This window comes from Sinocyclocheilus anshuiensis, unplaced genomic scaffold (genome assembly GCF_001515605.1).
Source record: "Sinocyclocheilus anshuiensis isolate Anshui unplaced genomic scaffold, SAMN03320099.WGS_v1.1 scaffold321, whole genome shotgun sequence".
Classification (NCBI taxonomy): domain Eukaryota; kingdom Metazoa; phylum Chordata; class Actinopteri; order Cypriniformes; family Cyprinidae; genus Sinocyclocheilus; species Sinocyclocheilus anshuiensis.
In genome coordinates, this window is record NW_015537948.1 from 413,410 (window position 1) to 433,946 (window position 20,537).

Here is a 20,537-nt window from a genome sequence, read left to right on the forward strand (position 1 = left end):
AGCTCATTATCCTTCGTGAATCTGACCAATGAGCGGGTGTGTTTACTCTTCCGGAGTTGAGAGGCACGATCGGCGCCGGACAAGAGAACTCGCGACTTCAGTGGCCTATAGACGCCCGAGACCGGCGAGCGACAACTGCTTCAATCGTATGAGGGGAACTAGGACCGAACCACTGAAATATGCTTTTTAAAATAAGTGACATCATTGCTCTGCATATTTTTCTTGATTTCTAATTAAAATTATTTATTGTTATGCAAGGATATAACATACCAGTAAGTAATTCATATTTATTTTTTATGTCATGGTTGTGTCTTCAAAGACCTTCAAAGAAATAAAGAAAATAATGTTAACTACTGAAACAGCACAAACAATTATGATTCAGCATCCAAAAGGGAAATGGAAAACCTATAAATGTAAAATAATTAATAAATATACGCACTTAATCACCGTGCTACAGGCCGCACTTCATTTAAAGATTCTAATTTAATGCATTTGTTTAATATGTAATTTCGTGAAATTAATATTTCTCAGTTAAATTCTTGTATGGCCTTGTTAAGTTTGCAACTCAACTTACAAGTGATATTTTCATGAATTCTGTAATCACGCACATTGTTTAAAATACCATCTGTATTAATATAGTTTTTGCGCTTTTCTGCTCAATATTTCTACAAATGAATTATTTTTTTATTGTTACATTTGAAATATTTTCTCTAAAGATATTGCATAGCAGTACCTGATTTGAAACATGACAAGGAACAAATAAAAATTAAACGTGCATCATCCAAATTTCCAGTTGTCCTTTTATTATCAGATTCAGATCGGTGTTTTTCTTCGCTGATCAATGCTTATCTGTAATGATCAATTCTGATTTATTTCGGATCGGCATGAGAGAGGCTCGTTTCACTGCTTGTGTCCGGGCAGCGCGTTCTCCCAGCCGAATAACACTACCGACAGACGAGCTATAAAAATAATGTGAATGTCTTTGTGAGTTTCTGTCTTCGATGAACACAAGATACCCAGTACAGTTATGCTTTTTGCTCACTTTGACATAGAAAGACAAGGTTTTCTGGCATTCTGCTTTGTGCATTGTCACGCACGAGACAAAAACAACTTCTATTTGCGTCAGGATTATATTTAATAACATTCACGATTCGGCTGTCGATACAAAGCATTTAAGTATACAACTGCATGCAAAGGCCAAGTTTAAAACAAATCATGCAGTGTGTGATTGAATGTTGTGTGCTCGAAATGGACGGCTGTTGTGGAGTGTTGGAGCTGCACGGTAATGGCTGACGGAGACAAAAGCTGCTGGCTGAAAGGCCACCTTGGTTTGTATGCATGGCCTGCATCAGCGGAAATCACTGAATTTATTTCATTTGTATCTTTTCTGAAAAAGCTGTAATTGATAGTAGTCTGCGCATTTCAATTAAGGAACCCACTTAAATAATTAATTTATTGTGTGACATTGTGCAATTTTCTTCAAATCTAGTCTACAAGAAAGAGAGAGAGAGCACAAAAGGCTTGTTGAAGGGAACAGATAAAACAAACGAATATTAGTAGGCTGGAACTCGACACTAGATATTGTGTGTTATGTTCTGTTAGATTTAATTGCTCCGCATAGAAGCTAAAACAGGTCAACCAGATGAAAGGAAATTGCAGTTGTTTACATGCGCGCGCACACACACACACACACACACACACACACGTCTTTCAGTGCATTCTGCTAAAAACCAAAAAGGACTTTCAATCAAAAATTGATTTCTGTTAGCAAATGGTATTAACAGTTTATGTTGTTGCTTTTTATCATAATAGTTTGATATGTATTGCTATTAAAAGTGAACCGATGTCATGTTTATTCAAAGTGCATGTATCTCACGATATGTAAAACAAAATGGACATGATCTAAAATATGATATATAAAATATCACAATTATTTTTCATATTAATTCATGCATCTAATCAATGTCATCGTTTTCCTTTTTCATTCACGCCATGCACGTCTTAAAAACTATGTGATTTATTTAGTCAGATTTCAGAAATGTGTAAATGATGTCTAACAATAAAAACAATCAACACACGGGGCTGAAGTCGACATTCATAGTCTGCAAACAATAGCACTTGTCATGCTCAAGTGTTCGCATGTCGTTTGTTTGCCATCATATGTGTGCATGCTTGCAATTATAAAACACGAAGATCTCAATTTAAAACATAATTTTTCTCTGTCCTGGAAAAGGTGTGTATCTTTATCACGCATCCATACACTAAGGATCGGTCTCTATCAGGCCTATTAAATCACTGCCATCTATGGACTTTTCACATCTCTTTCACATGATTTCAATGGACGCCTAAAAAAACAATGCAGCTGTTCTCTAAGTGAATGCACTACATCAAATGTAGGTCTCAATTTATATTTACTAATACTGAGTGCATGAAGCAGATGCATGTCAGCTGCAATGGTGTGCCACACCGAGATTATAACGTTTACTCTTTCTTTCTTTGTAGAAAAGATGATTGAGGACTTCAACCTGAGCAGGAGATGCGCGCTTTCCACTGAAGCAAACGCATACGGATTACAGTACATAGGTTTCATCTGATTTCCGCTTGATTTTGGATTATATCGGCTGTTTTCTTTGGAATGGAGGGTCGTGATTTCTCCGCTCCAGCACATCTCCTCTCAGAGCGGGCCTCTCTAGTGCATCGCGCCGCCTCTCGCATCTCCTCCTCCGGCCACGGCTCTGTGCAACATGCGCCTCATTTTCCACCCGGGAAATATTATCCATCTCACTTACCGATGGCGGCGCATTCAGGTTTGTTGCGTTTTCTCTGATTCGCTGGCATTTCTGTGGAAGCTCAACAAAGAGTTTACACACTATTTCAGAGAATAGTCAATGTTCATGTTTATATCAGATCTGTATTTGATTAGGCTATTGCTTATTTATGTTTGAAAAACCTATAATGTCACATCAAAGAATCCACATAGCGATTCAAGAACCATTTACACCCAAATCTGGTTACAGAATGTTTATTATATATTTGTATTATTATTTATATTTAGCTTATTTTAGGTGCTACAAAGAACCAACGTAGGTAGGTAGATAGATAGATAGATAGATAGATAGATAGATAAGCCTATATTACCTTTTTTTGTTTGTTATGCTCGTATCCTTGCTGATTAAGTCCAGACTTAAGACTTAGAATCCTTAAATGTGATTTTGAAAAAATATGAGATGAGCACGTATCGGTTTACTATGAATTGTGACAGGCAACGGTTATATATAGCTAACAGCTCATGTTTTCTGTAAGGTATGTGTATAAATTGCCCTTCAAATTACGATTTAAGAACATATTAAAACAATGAACGTTTTGAATACCAGCATGCACGTGATATGTTTTAAATACAGCCTATTAATTGTTGTTGTGCATTTGTAGATATTTATTATTTGAGTATTACCAATGGTATATTTTAATATTTAAAGTTAACAGCCTAAATTAGAGCTTTCCGATTATTTTATCAATACAGTATTGCAGTGTTAGGCATGAGCAATTCGATTTAGTCCAATGCAATTTCCTTAATACTTTACACCATTCTTAAAGAAAGATCCACATGATCCATTTTACATTGTTCATCAATAAGGCCACACTTAGGTAATTCACCATCCATAGACAATAATAAATCTAAATCAGTTACATGAAGAGCATACTTGTTTTGCACTACTGAGGCCTTACTGTTCCAAGTCACATAGCCTTTCATTTAGGCTATGTGACCTGTTAGGCATGAGCAATTCGATTTAGTCCGATGCAATTTCCTTAATACTTTACACCATTCTTAAAGAAAGATCCACATGATCCATTTTACATTGTTCATCAATAAGGCCATACTTAGGTAATTCACCATCCATAGACAATAATAAATCTAAATCAGTTACATGAAGAGCATACTTGTTTTGCACTACTGAGGCCTTACTGTTCCAAGTCACATAGCCTTTCATTTAGGCTATGTGACCTATAAATGCAAATGTCTTGCATTTAGATGCTTTTGGGAACAAACAGATTCAAAGATTATGATTTTATAATTATTTAGAATAATTATTAGGCTATAGATTTAGCCTGCTAAAAAAAAGTGCTGATACCTGTCTTGTTACCTCTGAATCAAATATATGAGAAATATCTACAATAAGGCATTGTTTCAGAAGTGTCCATACACTCATGTACACTTAAATTTATTGTGGTAGATGTGTCCATTTGGTCTTGGGTAATGAGTATTTAGGCTAATGTTTGCTAAAGGGTGCGGGTGTGCTGTTAACCGGATATGACAATGTTTTGGTCGTACACTCACAGCTTGTGCCATCATGCAGCCGTGCCCTTAACTGTCATCACTGTTCAATGATTGAGACAGGTGAGGTATTGTATCTAGAGATAAAGTTCGCAGAGCTCAGAGTTTTATAGCTTTGTCTGGAACATTACCGTCTCAACCATGTCTCCTGCTTGATTCATGTGGTGACATTCAACCTGTGTGTTATTATCACACCACCACTGCTACACCTTCATTCTAGAAGAGGATGACGGAGGGCAATTTTGCATTGTCTAAGGTTGATGAAAAGCACAGGATTTTACACTTGTTTGTATCTAGCAGGACAAGTAAAAGAGGATGCACATTAGTGATAGAATGATATATATTTGAGATTTTGAAATCATCGGCTGACAACTGTGCTGTTTTACAGTGGACATTTTTCTCTTTTCATATTTTCTGATTAAATATTATATAATATATGTGTATAAAATATGTAAAGGCATCAGCCAATAAAGGCAAAACTTGTAATTTCTGTGTCCTGAGCATTCCTCCTGTCTGCCATTTGGGGGACAAACAGATACCAGTTGAGCTGATTGGGACGCCCAAACAATGCAATGCTTTGATAGATTAACAGTGTAATCAACCTATTATTGTGCAGAGTGTGCATATTATTGTGCAAAAAGTATTTTAACCAAATATTAAATGCCTAAAAAAAAATCCCAAAGTAGTCTGCCGCTAATGTATATGTAACTAAACAAATACCATTATTTATTTAATTAGAGATAAGCTAAGAAAAGCATGATGTTCATGCAAACCAAGCTGGATGGACACCAAACCATTTTTTTTCTCGTTAAGCGAACGGACCGGTCAATAGCATCCCACAGGCGTAAAGGGGGTGTAGCTGCGTTAGTGGATTCATTCTATCCCTCCAGGGACTGCCTCCCTCACGGCCTCACATGAATTCTTTACAAAGAACATGAATATTTCAGGGAATTGATGTACAAATGCATTCAGATGCAGGTTGGGATCCAGGCTCAGTGAAAGACCTTCTGTGGTGTCTTTCAGTGGCTTTATTATTCAGCTGCTATTGGACTTGGAGGCTTGTAGAGACAGAGGCTGCTGTCGCAACGCTCTCTTGGCTTTGAAACAACGATGTTCCTCAAAGACTCATGAAATGTGGCCTCGTTTCGGAGAAAGCTCTCAATTTCACTTATCCTCTCTCAGTTATTTCGGTTGTTCCTTTTGGTTTGATGCTTATGCTGGGATTGAAGTTGCACTTTTGTGCTCATCTGTGGGCAATTTTTGTGGTATAGCACCTTACCTGTTACAGGAGAAGACATCAAATTAATCTCAATTGAGCATTAAAAACGTGACATTGTCATGGTTTCTTCTTTGGAATCCTGTGCATTTGGAAGTGAGATGTTCCTGATTATAACTGCTATAAGTTTTACTATTGTGCATTCTTAGGGTTATGGATTTGAATTGTCATAGACCTGCATTAAAGGAGAGGCCATATCTGGAGACCATAGAATATCATACAGACTTAATGTATCACGCTTAAAAAAAAGTTCCAAAAGGGGGTTTCCAAAGTGATGCCATTAAAGAACCATTTCGGGTTCCGCAAAGAACTTTCAGTGAACATTTCTTAAAAGAACCATTTTTTCTTAGTGTGAAAAACATTTTAATAATCTAAAGAATCTTATTCCACTATAAAGAGCCTTTTTGTGCAATGGAAAGATTCCATGGATGTTACAGGTTCTTCATGGAACCATCAATGCCAATAAAGAACTGTTATTGTCTTGAGCCAACAAGTGAACAACATAGCAACTCACTTAAAAAAAAAAAGAAAATCTAAAAAATCTAGCTATTTCAACTCTTTATGTGGCTTAATTTTAACTATTTGAACACCATCATGACTGGTTTGTGGAGTTGTTTCACAGATACTTTCTAGAAAAATTATCATGTGTAAGCATATTGTTATTGAGACTTGATGTTGCATTAAAGGGGTCATATGATGTGATTTCAATTGTTCTTTTCTCTTTGGAGTGTTACAAGCTCTTGGTGCATAAAGAAGATCTGTAAAGTTGCAAAGACTAAAGTCTCAAATCCAAAGAGATATTCTTTATAAAATTTGACTTGTCCACGCCCTCCTAATGGTTGCCGCACGCCCGCCGGCGCCGTTCTCAAGGCCGCCGGCCTCCGCTCACTCAAGCCCACCGCGTGTGACGCATTTTATGGAAGACTGTTTCCTGAACCTGCAGAGTAGCATACAATGGGTCTGTGCTCAAAGGCTGTTTTGGAGGGGCAGAACGTCCCTGTCTGTCCCCTCATTCTTATATCCTGTCTGGATATCCCAGCAACCCTGCTCTGTTTACAGGTTAATCCTGCTGACTGCTGCTTACCCTTGTGTTTTACTTTCCAGAGGGGAATAAATAACTGTACTGAGAGATTTTATTAAAGGTCTCAGAAGAGGGGGTATGGGGATGTAAAGGCAGGCACAGGTGTTTAGTGGTGTTATGAAAGCATTTCTGGTGTTTACGGCTGACCTGATGAAGGGGTTTGTTGGGAGATAAGAGGTTGGCAAGCCATAAAGTCTCTCTCACTTCCAAAACAATCTGAGATAGCAGTTTTAGGGCCCACATCAAGGGCTCCACTGATATTGTTAGAAACGGTTTCTATTCTTATCCTGCATGCTTTAAAAAACATGAAATCAAAATGTGCCCTTTTTACGTAATACACTTACCTGCTCTCTGTGTGAACAATTCATTAGTGCACATTAATAAAAAAAGGGTTGTCTTCATATTAATCTTTCATCAGAATATAAAATAACTTGCTCCGTCTCTACAATAACCCTCCTCTCCAAACACTGTGCTTCAAATCTGCGATATAACAAACTTTTCACAATCAAATCATGTGGTGCACAAGTGTTTTGATGTTTTGTGTGTGTGTATTTGTTAAGGACATGACTAGAGAGCAGATTAGATAGAGATTCTCATGGCTCTTCTATTGAAAACCCAACCTAGCTGAAACCAGCACCCCGACTTAAGGCCTGTTCACACCAAGGACGATAACTATACATTTTTAATAATTATTCTAATTCTATGAGAATTGGGAAGTCTACGCCACAACGATAGCAATATCGTTCCTCTGTGTTGTTATCGTTGGAAGCAGTTTCAGCTGATGGACAATAAAAACATCAGCCAATCAGAATCCAACAGACTTTAAAGAGCATCATGTGAAGCAGCAGATGACAAAACTATCGTTATTGTTATAGTTATAGTTATCTTTAACATTATCATTCTTGGCGTGAACAGGCCTTTACTCTATCCCTTTTACCACAAACTGGTCCAAGATGTCCAAACTGGTTTAACCTCTTTCAACAATTTGAATGAAATATGTATGTCTGTAGCATTACATCAGATAAGCTGCATAACTATGTGTTTGTGGATCATTTTGTGCTTAATTTATTGACCTGATTAACAGCTTTGCTGGGGCAGAATTAGCTGTTGGGTTTTCTGATTGGTCAGTGTGTGTGTGTGTGTGTGTGTGTGTTTGTGTATGTGTGTACTATTAGCAATAGTTTAGGGATTATCCCCAGAAGTAAGCTAAATTGGATAAAACTTCACTTGGGGACATCCGGGGACATTTTTGTTCGTAAAAACAATTCATAAATGAAATAAACTGCCTGATGCCTTTTAATGCAAAACATTTTCTTTTAGGGGTCAAATCTGGTCTATAGTAATTACAATTGACTTTATAGAAAAAACAACAGCAGTCTATATCCTCATTTCCATAGCTGTGTAAACGTGTGTGTGTGTTTTACTTACTTAGCTAATTTGCCAAAACGCCCCTTTGATGACATTTTGGGACATTATCATTTGAAAAATACTAAAAATAATAATACAATAGGACTATACACTCTAAAAAAATCTGTAAAAATAGGGCACAGTGTGCTGTATTATCATATTTAGTTTGTTCATATTTAGTATATTTAGCTTGGCACTGTGCCACACAGCCGTGGCGTCCCCTCACGCTGCAGGTCAGGCGGGCACTGCAACCCTACACAAAGAAGACAATCTGGGCAGGCAATCCTTCCCGTATCACATAACCCATATCACATTTTCATACCCTGCCACGTATTTTACACTTCAGCAGAGGAAGCTCACACTTCCCTTAACCTACAGCAGCTTTCAAAGAATAAGCCATTAAACAAGACAAGCAAAAAAGATGTTTAGTCGACCTGCAGGTGAAAGGAACCGTCTCTTTCTCCCTCCGTCTGTCTTCCTCTCATCAGGCGGCCTCGGGCCAACCGCCGCATGTGGTTGTGCTGCATGTGACAGCTGTTAGACATTATTAATGGCTCAAGCAGAAAATCCAGATTATTTGTTTTTAATTTCAATTTTATTATTGTAATCTTTCAGAGAAAAGAGCAGAGAAAAGCATGTTGTGTTTTGGATGGAGGTGGATTATGGGTCTGTGTGTTGAGGGGTGCTTACTGACCTCAATCATGTGTCTGCCTCATGATGAATCATATTCATCACAATAATGTCCCATTAGTTAACTATAGTTGTTGCATGAACTAACAATGACCAAGCCATTTGTTACAGTAGTAATCTTTGTTGATGCTAGGAATAAAAATGCAACAGTTCATTTGCTCACGTTAGCTCAGGTCCATTAATTAATATTAACTTAAAATTTTGCTGATGTATTAGAAAATGTTGAAATTACCATTAACTAAGATTAATAAATGCTTTAGAAGTATTTTTAATTCATGTTAACTAATTTAGTTAAGTAATGTTAACAAATACAACCTTATTGTAAAGTGTTACCATTATGGTATTTATGGTATTTTAAAACAGAAACAGTTTATTATAAACTTTATATCTTACACAAAGTAAAACTAACAAGTCTGCTATTTGGTCAGTGGTTGTGGTTATGTTTATCCGTTGATGCCCGAATAAATCTCAAAATGGCCAAATATTGGCCAGGCCAATATACTGATCTACCAGGGGTGTATTCCAGAAAGTGGGATTTGTTGGAAACTCAGAGTTTGTTAACACCAGAAAAGGGAAACGCAGTGTTTTCGGTTCCAATAAAAGACAAAACTAAACCTTTCGGTAAGTTACCATAGTAACTTACTCTGTGAACCTAACCTGGTCGGGAGCAGGTTTTCTTCAGTAAACCCAGAGTTTCTTTCGGTCTCCTCTCCCTTTTTATAGCGTAAGCGATGTTTAAATAATTCATTCATTCATTCATGCGGCAAAAATGCTTTTATTGCTGAGATGTTTGCCTTATTTCAAGTACAAATATCTAAAAATTCTTAAATCAAGATGCATTTTCTATATAAAAAACTAAAATACAACATTTAGTCTTGTTTCCTGGGGGAAACAAGTGAAATTATCTGCCACTGGGGTAAGAAAAATAATCTTAATGCAAATGGAAACAAGATTTTTTTTTATTTTTTATTTTTCTCACCGCACCACTTTCATTTTCATCATGCAGACACTGTAAATGTGACAAAAATGGCATGTCTTTTTACACGGGATCCTGTAGATGAGGAGGCTGCATTAATTCGTGGGGAGTCACATTTACATCAGGAGTGGAATTTATTTTACTTTATTTTATTTTGCCATATCCACATGCATAGCCTATTTATTTGAGCGGTACCACTTTTAAATGACGTTCACTTGATAACATCTTGCTGTGACCTCTGGAAGTAACCTAATAATTAGAATTTCCTTTAGGATTTCCAGTGTGGTTGGATGCATTGATGACACGCATATTCCTAACATTGCGCCTTACGAAAATGAAACTAATTACTGAATTGAATGGAAGGATTCCAGATGGATGGGTAGTGCGAGATAGGCTATATGCCGTAACCACCACCACAGCTGTTAAATAACACAAATTATTCACAATTAATTTTGTGAAAAATTAATTTTAAATTAATAAATTAATTTAATTATGTTTTTCATGTTTATTTATTTTTTTGCCTGTGGGATAGCCTACCATGAAAATGAAGATTAGTTCAATAGCTTACCGTTCTGCCAGTTTTCACCTCTGATATTATAACAGTGATTAAGAATTAAAGTTACGTATTGCGTAGTATGCGGAAGTCTTTTTTTTTCGGGTGCTGTTGCCATGGTGAATCATAATTTCGAAGCTCCATTGATCATGGCTTTCCATAGTCGTGGTGCACGCGCTAAACTCGGAGTCAACATACTCAGAGTGGATTGAACTAACACAATTCAGCTGTTCTGAAACCGAAAACTCAAGAGTTTCCCATCTCAGGGTAAGTCAACTCAGAGTTCAAGTTTTAACTCAGAGTTTGTTGAACCTCCTTTCTGGAATACACCCCTGATCTACCAAAAATATAAACTTTCAAGAATTGTTCCAGGGTCATTGCAAGTTAGCCTCTACAGACATCAGTTATAAGAGCAGGGGCGTTTCCTCCTAGGAGGCAGTGTCTTCTCAAAATATTGGGTATGAAAAAAAAAAAAAATCAAACAATGCCAATATTACAAAATATAACATTAAAAAGTGTATAAATCACTCGTTTTTCCAAAGAAACTCTGTCCACTGCGACACCAGCAGGTAAAGTTTGCGTCGAGTCCACGTCTCTCTCGCCTCCCCTGAGCCCATTGAGTTTTAATAGACCCCCTAAGCGTGTGGTGACTTTGCTGGGCGGTAATTGAGAATGAATGGGGGAAAGTCACATGAGAGGAGGCAAAGCCTCCATCGTGATATGATTGGATATGACTGGTTCGTCTGTGATTGGTTCATGTGATAAATCCCACCTCTTGTGTTCATGCGCGTTCCGCTTTCGCGGATCGGTCTGAATTAACAATACAATGGCATTAATGGGACGTAAGTAAACAACTCACACACTTAGATTTAACCACTTTGTTACGTCAAAATAAGACTTAAAATGGCCTGTAAACATGATCTGTGGGAGTTTTTAGTGAGTAATCAGCTTGGTGAAATTTAAAGTAGGCTAAATCTCCATGTCTGTGACCAATATTTACTGAGATTTGATGACTGATGATCTGAAAAATGATAGTGAAAAGAGAACTATTAAAAAGAATGGCTGAATATAAGTTCACCAATAAAATATATTGAATGAAGTGTATTGTTACTGCCTTAAGTTATTAAGGAATAAATGTAAAATGCTTAAATGCACTTGATGAGATTCATACTTGGCTTTAATAAATAGAATATTGATTACATTGTTAATGTAAAAAAAAAATAGAATTGTGTTTTTTTTTCTTTTCTGATAATGTAATATTTATTTAACCAGAAAATGTAACTAGGAGATGAATGTACATTTGATAAAAAAAAAAAAAAAAGAAAACTTACATCTTTGCCTCCTCATTTCAGAACACCACGGCACACCACTGAGAGGTAGATTACCTCAAAATAAATAAGTAAATAAAAATAAAAATATAAGTAAATAAATAAATAAAATAAAAATAAATAATACATATTTTGACTCAACCCTTAGTTTGTACAAGCAAACAAAAATGTCTTGACAGGTGTACGCAGCACAACCTATATTGTCCCATTGAATTTTGTATTTTTAATTTGTAAAGTATTTGTATGTGAATGAGATAGAATGAGAATTTGCCTGTCACTAATTGGTTGTGTTTCATCAGAGCGACAGACTTCACTGATACTCTGTACTGAGTAAGAGTTGTGCCATTAAATATACATGCTGCATTCTTTTCAAGGATGTGTCGGCCCTTTTGTGCAAAAACAAAGATTAGCATCAGAAAATCCAATTTAATCAGTCTCAAGGGAGGCTGAACGCAGCTGCCTGTGTCTCAAATTCACAGCGACTTGTTGCATTCAGAGTGAGTTTGAAAAAAAAAAATAAGTTTTTGTAGTTTTTGCATTTAAGATAAAAATCTGGCTCAAAGCTTTTTAAAACAAGGACCCTAAATTTGTGGAATTCTTATAATCATATTGACAAATAATTTTATACTAAATCGCCTGAGATTAATACTGATGAGTAAAGAAAGAATAATCATGTAAATACAATTGTTGTATAATGCATTAATGACCAGAATGCTTGTGTAAAACTGTCGATTTACTGTACATTGTTGTAAATCATCTGTATCCATTTATGAATGCAGAAAATTGCATGCTGTACATAGTATACATACTGTATACTACAGAAATAGTAACAGTAGTATGGTAATATGGATAGCCTTTGTCCTCAGTATCTCCTATAGTGCACACTTTGACCACTAGGGTACACTGCCTCCTCTTTCTCTCTCTCTCTCTAGCTCTGATCAGTAAGTTTTGTTCTGTCAGATGTGAGGTTAAAATGACAGCACAGTGTCGTTCTGTTTATAAAGAAAAGAATGTGGGCAAATCTGAAATAAAGCCTTATTTACGTGTGTGGTGGCCTTCCTTGTGCGGGGAATTACAGTCGACGCGTGTTCCGTTCACTTCATTATTTATTGGAATAACAATAAGACGACATCAAAGTTGAAGACGGAGATCAACACCGCTCCCAAACACGGTCTCAAAACTGTGTCCCTTTCCCCATAGGCCACACCCCTACCTCATCACTGCCTGACTAAAACACAGATCTCATGGGTACATTCATGTGGTACAGCCCACCTCATTATCTTATTAGGGGAAAACAATAAACATTATACAATATATAATACATATAAATGCATAAACAAATAATGTGAAACAATAACTCACAGGCTCATACAACGTGTTTGTATTCACTAATATTTTTTTTATTTCTATTCTGAAAACCTTTAGACAGAACCAATTACTGGAGCAAAGGTGAGCATGACTATTTCTGTTCATAGTAATGATTTGAACAAACCCCAAACACTAAGCATTAACTTTGGTGTTTTATTTGTCATGCTACAGCCTTTTGAGGAGAAGTGTTCTGTTACTTTTCTAACCATTCGGGTTTATGATTTTCACCTGGCTGATGATAAAATGTGGCAAAGAACCTGATAATAAATCTTCTAGACTTTCATGGAAGGATCCCTATCTAGAGACCAGAATATCACAGACACTTAAGGACTCTTTTGACACGGCCAGTAAAAGATTATCTAGAAACCACCCACAGCACTACTGTGGCACTGAATTTTGGATACAGATCATTTCAAAGCAGCTTCACATTAACAAACAGGAAAATAATAGGCTTGCCGCGATAGACGGTGCTGACGGTGATACCGGTGTTAAGCCGCAACACCGGTTATGTCACTTGCCCACCACGGCACCGACCCCCACCGTCGTTTTGATTTTTTATAGTAATAAAAATAATTTCGTTTAGTTAATTCAGTAAAAGAACAGACACTACAATTAAAAACTGAACGTGGCTGCTCAATGCAGCGTGCCGAACGACAGTCGCATCACAGATCAGATTTCATTTATCCAGTGAAGGAGAGTGGGTCGAGCTGACTGACAAGAAGAGTGAGGTGAGACAGACAAGACGATCGCGGATGATTTAGTAGCCCCAGCCCCCACGGTGAAACCGGTATTACCGATGTTGTCACACGTCGATTAACCGGTGGGAAAATTTCCTCACTGTCACATCCCTAGAAAATAACATTGTTAATGTTGTAAAATTCATCAATTATGAAACAAGTTTCATTCGGTTATAAGCAGCCCTACAGTAGACAACAGTGACATTATTCAGCTCAAGCCAGTTTAATGTTGATTTATTTCAAAGTTAAAATTTTGTTCTCATCCCATAGTGTCAGTGCAGTTAAATTGTTAATATTACTCAATATTAATTGTCTTTAAACCCCTCCAGTGTAATCCACTCATATTTCCTTCCCGAAATATAAGAATCTAGTAAGATTTCTACTGGAAATTTGAAACAGTGGTTTAGTTTGAGACTCTGAGCCTCTAGGATGTGTTTGAAAAGCACATCGTTTAGTGTGGAGATGGTTAAAGAGGTTAGTGCGAGGGATTAGAATTGTATAACATCTATCTAATATTAAAGAGACAGCTGCGGTGCAGGAGTTAATCCCGTGCTATGGGGCAGGAGTGCTGATGATTCGTCTCTGGAGGCCGTGGGGAGATCTAGGCTGGATTTATGGCTCTGAGGGTGTATCGTGGCGGGAGCGGCCCGCGCCAGGCCTGTCTGGACCGATCAACAACCCCCCAACCTCTCCACCCCTAACTCACTGTGGCAGGTGTTTTCAGTAAACAGCTGCACGGGTCCAGGCACAGAGCCCACTGTACTCAAAGAGAGCCAGGTGTCAACACCTCCCTCTATCTCTCTGATTATTTTACATATTTTACAATATTGCCAAAACATCAATGCAGATTAAATACTACTACTAATACTACTAATAATAATACACAATAATGATTGCATAATAAAATATGAAAATAAATAAACGTAAAAAATAATCTCTCCATGATTATTTTACATATTTTACAATATTGTCAAAACACCAATGCAGATTTAATAATAAGAATAAAAATAGTAGTAGTAATAATAATAATAATAATACACAATAATGATTGCATAATAAAATATGAAAATAAAATATTATTAAAATGTAGATAAACAAAAAGTACAATTTTATTCAATTAAAAAATGGCAAATGCCCTATCATGTCAAGTGTTGCAGATATGATGTTTGTTGATATTGTTTTAGTAACTTGAAAACTTTTGGTTTACTGGAAACCAAGGCCTCAGCCATCATGGTCCATCCTTTTTATTTAAAGGAATATATTAATTAAAGGATTTAAATAGATTTATTAAAATAATAATAAAAACAGTAAAATGACTAGAATGTATTTTAAAGAAATCCATTTAAACTTTTTATAAACAATATTTTTATTGTAAAATATGAACACATTCACTCTTAATTGTATGCCCAAATGTGCCAAAAATGGCTCTGTTAAATTTTTAAAGAAAAATAATTTGTTTGCATCAATGGATATTACTGTTGGTTGTTTAAAATTTTTACTGTAAAACAGTTGTCGAATATTACATGTTAGGGTACTTATATTGTACCTTGCATTAAAAAGGAAGTGTTGTGCTGGAATTCAACTAAGGCAGGCAAGCCTAAAAATGTAACTTTTAAAACCTTCTGTCATCCTAAAAACAAACAGAGAGTGTAATGGAGTGCAGCAGAGCAGCATCAAGAATATCAAATAACGGGGCTGACAATTTGGCCAGATCTGATTACTGCAGGCGACTTGGCCCTTTCAGTGTCTGTAATGAGAGTTATGGCCCTGCTGGAAACTATAAATGTATATTTCTGACGCATGTAAAAAATATGTTGCTGAAATTTTTTTAAATGAATTAAGGTCCAGTGAAAATACTGTCAAGCAGGTATGAGCACTGACTCAGCCAGGCCAGCAGAGAAATCCTTGGCGTTGTTGAGCCCTGAAAATAAAGCAGTGTCTCTCCGGCTGAAGTGGCAGGTGAATTAATTGGTGCTGATGGTGTGTTAAGGGTGTGTTTCTGAGCGAGGTGTGAACTAAGTCTAATGAATAGTCTGTTGTGTAGCTCTGGTTAATGCTCGTGGATGGAGGTGAGGTTGAGTTGGGATTTGGGAATGGGGGGTGAGGGGTGCATCTGATACCCAAGCACAACGGCACACTGGGTAAAGGTGCTAGTGTGTTTCACTTCTTCTTAGTCTTTATTAGCCTGCATTCTTTCACTGCCATCTCTTTCCTCCCCAGGCGTCATTACTGTACAGTAATAATGGCGCTTTTATTCTTTCATCTTTTCACACGTTGCTGCCATTTTTCTCTGTCGTGCTCTGTAAAGCGGCCGATTGTCTCCCATTTTCTGGCTCTCAGTTAGAAGGACGATGTGAAAAGAGGAAAATGGGTGTCAAGCAAACAGCTGACTCTACACTTGGGTTATGTTTGAAATAGCATTCTAACATGCTAACATTAATATTGCTAGAGCATACAACTGTATGTATACTGCGCACAGTATGCAAATGTTCTGTATGGAACAGACGGATGACGTTTGCCAAAGCGTACAACCAGACACACTGTGCGAGAACTGTAACCCATAATGCAGAGTGAATTATTGTCAGGCGAGAACTGATACAGCTCTTCCTCGACTTTGTATTTGACTGCCAGGGGCCAGATCTGCAAAACATTCTTTAGAATAAAATAACGTAATAAAGTAACAGAGTAAATAGAATAAAATAAATTCTCAACTGCCATTTTCTTCTTATTTTATAACTGTAGAAAGTTACAAATATTTTGTATTACCAAAGAACATTAAAATATTTTATCTTTTGTCTTACCATTGTTCTTAGGACATGCATTCTTGAAAATAATGTTCTTAAAAGTCATCGTAAATAACTTCTTAAAGTTAGAATAACCTCCAACTTGTCATTAATCCCTAAAAGTAAGATATTCAATGAATGTATTGGGTTGTATCAAATTGTTGTAATTTAGCATTAATACACTAGCTGCTGTTGCATATAATACACTACTATTAGGGATGTGCACCATTACTCTGAAGTGACACCAATGATCAGTAATGTAAACAATATGTGAAGTGCACATTTTGTAGGATTAGAAAACAACTCTAGAAAAACATGTCAAATAGAGACCTCATTTTTAATTTTGTAATTGTCATGGCATAATCTGAGTGCTGGACTCCAGTCAAGCCAATAGCAACAAAAACATTGAGCACACATTTTCATTTTTAGACACACCAACCTCAGGTTTTCATTTTTAAGAAAACAGAAATCATAAAAAATGTGTGTGTGTATATATATATATATATATATATATATATATTATATTGTATACACACACACACACACACACACACTGCTGTTGGGATCAGTAAGATTTTTAATGTTGTTTACGAGTTTCGGTTTCTTATGCTCATCAAAGCTGCATTTATTTGATCAAAATACATAATAGTAATATTGTGAAATACTATTACAATTTATAATAACGGTCTTCTATTTTAATATACTTGAAATGTATTCCAGTGATGCAAAGCTGATTTTCTGCATCATTACTCCAGTCTTCAGTGTCACATGATCCTTCAGAAATCATTCTAATATGCTGGTTTATTATCAATGTTGGAAACAGTTGTGCTGCTTAATTTTTGTTTTTTTTGGAAACTGTGATACTTTTTTCAGGATTCTTTGAAAATTAAAAAGTAATAAAAAAAAAACGTGATAGTAAAGACTTATGTTGTTAGAAAATATTTCTATTTTAAATAAATGCTGTTCTTTTAAACTTTTTGAATGCTTAAGGAATCTTACAATTTATCTTAAAGGGGTCATATGATGCTATTTTAAAGATCATTATTTTGTGTAACAGAATATGTTGACATGCTTTAATGTTCAAAAAACACATTATTTTTCAAATACTGTACATTATTGTAGGTCCTCTATGCCCCGCCTCTCTCAAACACATTGTTTTCAACAAAGCCCCCTCCTTTGACAAGCGCAGTCTGCTCTGATTGGCCAGCTGACCCAGTGCATTGTGATTGGCCGAACACCTTATGCACCAAGAGCTTGTAACACTCCAAAGAGAAAGGAAAACTTGAAATCGCATCATATGACCCCTTTAAGAACTTCTTTCTAGAAAGCTTTCAATGAATCCAGTTCCTGAATTTACAATGTACATGAAATTTGATTAAAACGACTAAATTACTGTTTATTTCAGATGCCATCTGACAACAATGTAGCATTCTACTGTTTGAAACATTTATCACTGCATACTGCATACTGTTTTACTCCCTGTTTTTAAATAGTATTCAGTATACGGTGTTTACTGTGTGGTATTCTGTAAGTAGTCAGTTAGTATTCCTCTCCAAACATAAGCTTGGCTTTGGGAGGGACAGACACTTGCTTTCAGTCTGCTTGTGTTTGTGTGTTGCTTGGCTCTGAGTTGTGAGTTATGTATTAGTCGCAGGACAGCGGGCTGTTTCCTGTGAGATGGCGATAATTGCAGAGAAGTCAGGCTATAATTACAGGCTGTCTGATGCTCTGATGTGTCATCGTCTTTCTCTGGCGGTGTGTCAGTAGCTGCTCAAGTGGCTGAGAGCCTCTGGCCATTCCTTTGTAAAGATGGGTGTGTGTGTATCTATTTGCGTGTGTGTGTAATGTTTTGTTCCTTTACAGGCTGTTTCATTTCTTTACTTTTCAGCTTGTTTCATCTCTTCACTTTTCAGCCAGATCTTTGACTGAATGGTAAAAGGTCTGGTCCATATTACAGCTTATTCTGGCCAATTTAGACACAAAGATCTAAGTGACTGACATGGAAAACGAGCGATAAGTCACAGTTGGTTTTGTTTTTATTTGCAGTTTATGGGTGGATTTATCTGAGGTATAGGTATAGGCCGGTATTAGATTTTGACGGTATGATAACCTTAAGCAAAAATATCACGGTATCACGGTATTGTTGTTACAGCTCTAAAATGTGTTATTTTTAAATGACTGGGTTTAAAAAAAAATAACTTTTTTTCCACTGAACACAAACATATATTTTGTTTTTGAGCAATATACAGAATATTAGGAACAGTAGAATTTGTTTATTTTTTTATTTGTTTCCTAAAAAGAAGAAAAATAAAGACTGACATCTTTATTTAACCTAAATCTGCAATTACAGTTATTTCCAAAGCAGCACTGCGCTGAAACACTGCTTTAATGTGAGCTATACAGAGACGAGATGAAAAGAAAATACCACGTAAACTTTTCTGAAGACAGTCAGTTCCCCTCAGAAGCACATTCATATAAACCCCCAAATCAATATTGAGGATTTTCTTCGAATAGTTTGTGGCGTGCATCATGAAGAGTGAGTGATCTGCCGGCTACAGTATTTTTCTCTGTGCGTCAGCGTCTGTGGCCTGTGTTAACGGCCTTTTACAGACTTCATATTTTCACAAATGACATTTTGGAAAATGATTGCATTGCAACGCAGTTTGTGCAAGTCCAGAATAGAGACGAGTTGCAATAAGACAAAAAACGTCCGGTTGCCGATCGTGTAAGTTCCAGGGGAAGCTCCTTCAGTCATCATACACACACGTGACTGACCGCTCGCTCGCACCAACAGGAGGAGGGTCGTGTTACTCTCTACACTGCACTCAACCTGAGGGATTCCTACACTTTCAGTCTTTGAGGAGAACATGAAAAACAGCGCATACCGCAGGAACAATATAACGGAAAATATTAGTGTTTTTGAAACCGTGAAATTTTCAAATCGCGGTATACCTTGAAACCGGTTATCGGCCCATGCCTATATTACACAATAAAATACATTTAAATAATGATGCAGCAGTTTACGCAAACTATTTATAAGACTCTTTTAAACTGAAAATAGGTACAGACAACTTCATAGCAGAGTGTAGAGTTCTGAATATATAGAGTTAGTTTTCATTGCATCAAACTAGTAAAAAAAAAAGTTTGCCTATTAAAAAGTTACATTTCTTAAAATTAAGACGCTCAAAAATTGACATCATCATGGGAAGACAATTTCATTTTCGTAACTGCTTTTGCTGTGATCAACTTTTTAACTACCCAATTTATTGTCAGAAATAAGTAAAGTTAATAATGTTTAACAATAAGATGAAAAATAAGTGTATTTTTCTTTAATTTATTTACATCTGTATATTTTTATATATTATTTATATTTGATTATTTTATGCTTACTGCAGAAAAATAACAAAAACACATGAAATGTGTGTTTTAAATTGTATTTAAATAATTTTTTTGCAGCTGAAAAACCTTATATAATAGAAGTAAAAAAAATATTCAGCTTATATAATATTAAAGGGGTCATATGATGTTGCTAAAAAGAACATTATTTTGTGTATTTGGTGTAATGAAATGTGTTTATGCGGTTTAAGGTTAAAAAAACACATTATTTTCCACATACTGTACATTATTGTTTCTCCTCTATGCCCCGCCTTTCTGAAACGCGTCGATTTTTACAAAGCTCATCGGTCTGAAAAGCAAGGTGTGCTCTGATTGGCCAGCTATCCAGTGCGTTGTGATTGGCCGAATACCTCAAGCGTGTGACGGAAATGTTACGCCCCTCACCATATTGTGATGATGCCCTCTCAGGCCGGAGCGACGAGACAAAAACATGAAAACCCATTGTAAACGAGGCATTCGTTGCATCCAGTGGGGACATAATTATGGATTATAATGACTTATACTGTCTTTTGCCGCATAAACGTAAAACCATGTCTGCATTTGTGATCGGAGAAATGACAAAACAACAAGTGCTACTCTACACTGCCCAAAAAACTCACTTTAAATATA

General features: G+C 36.4%; 1 protein-coding gene across 1 annotated transcript in view; it reads left to right on the top strand.

Annotated features, from left to right (window-relative positions):
- Positions 1-206: 206 nt before the first annotated feature.
- LOC107664385 (BAH and coiled-coil domain-containing protein 1-like) overlaps positions 207-20,537 on the top strand; it is a 104,051-nt gene continuing 83,720 nt past the window's right edge. Inside the window, exons 1-2 of the mRNA XM_016454942.1 lie at positions 207-272; positions 2,503-2,807. Of these exons, the coding sequence (XP_016310428.1) occupies positions 2,636-2,807 (172 nt within the window). The 5' untranslated portion in view covers positions 207-272; positions 2,503-2,635. The remainder of the gene's footprint in view (positions 273-2,502; positions 2,808-20,537) is intronic.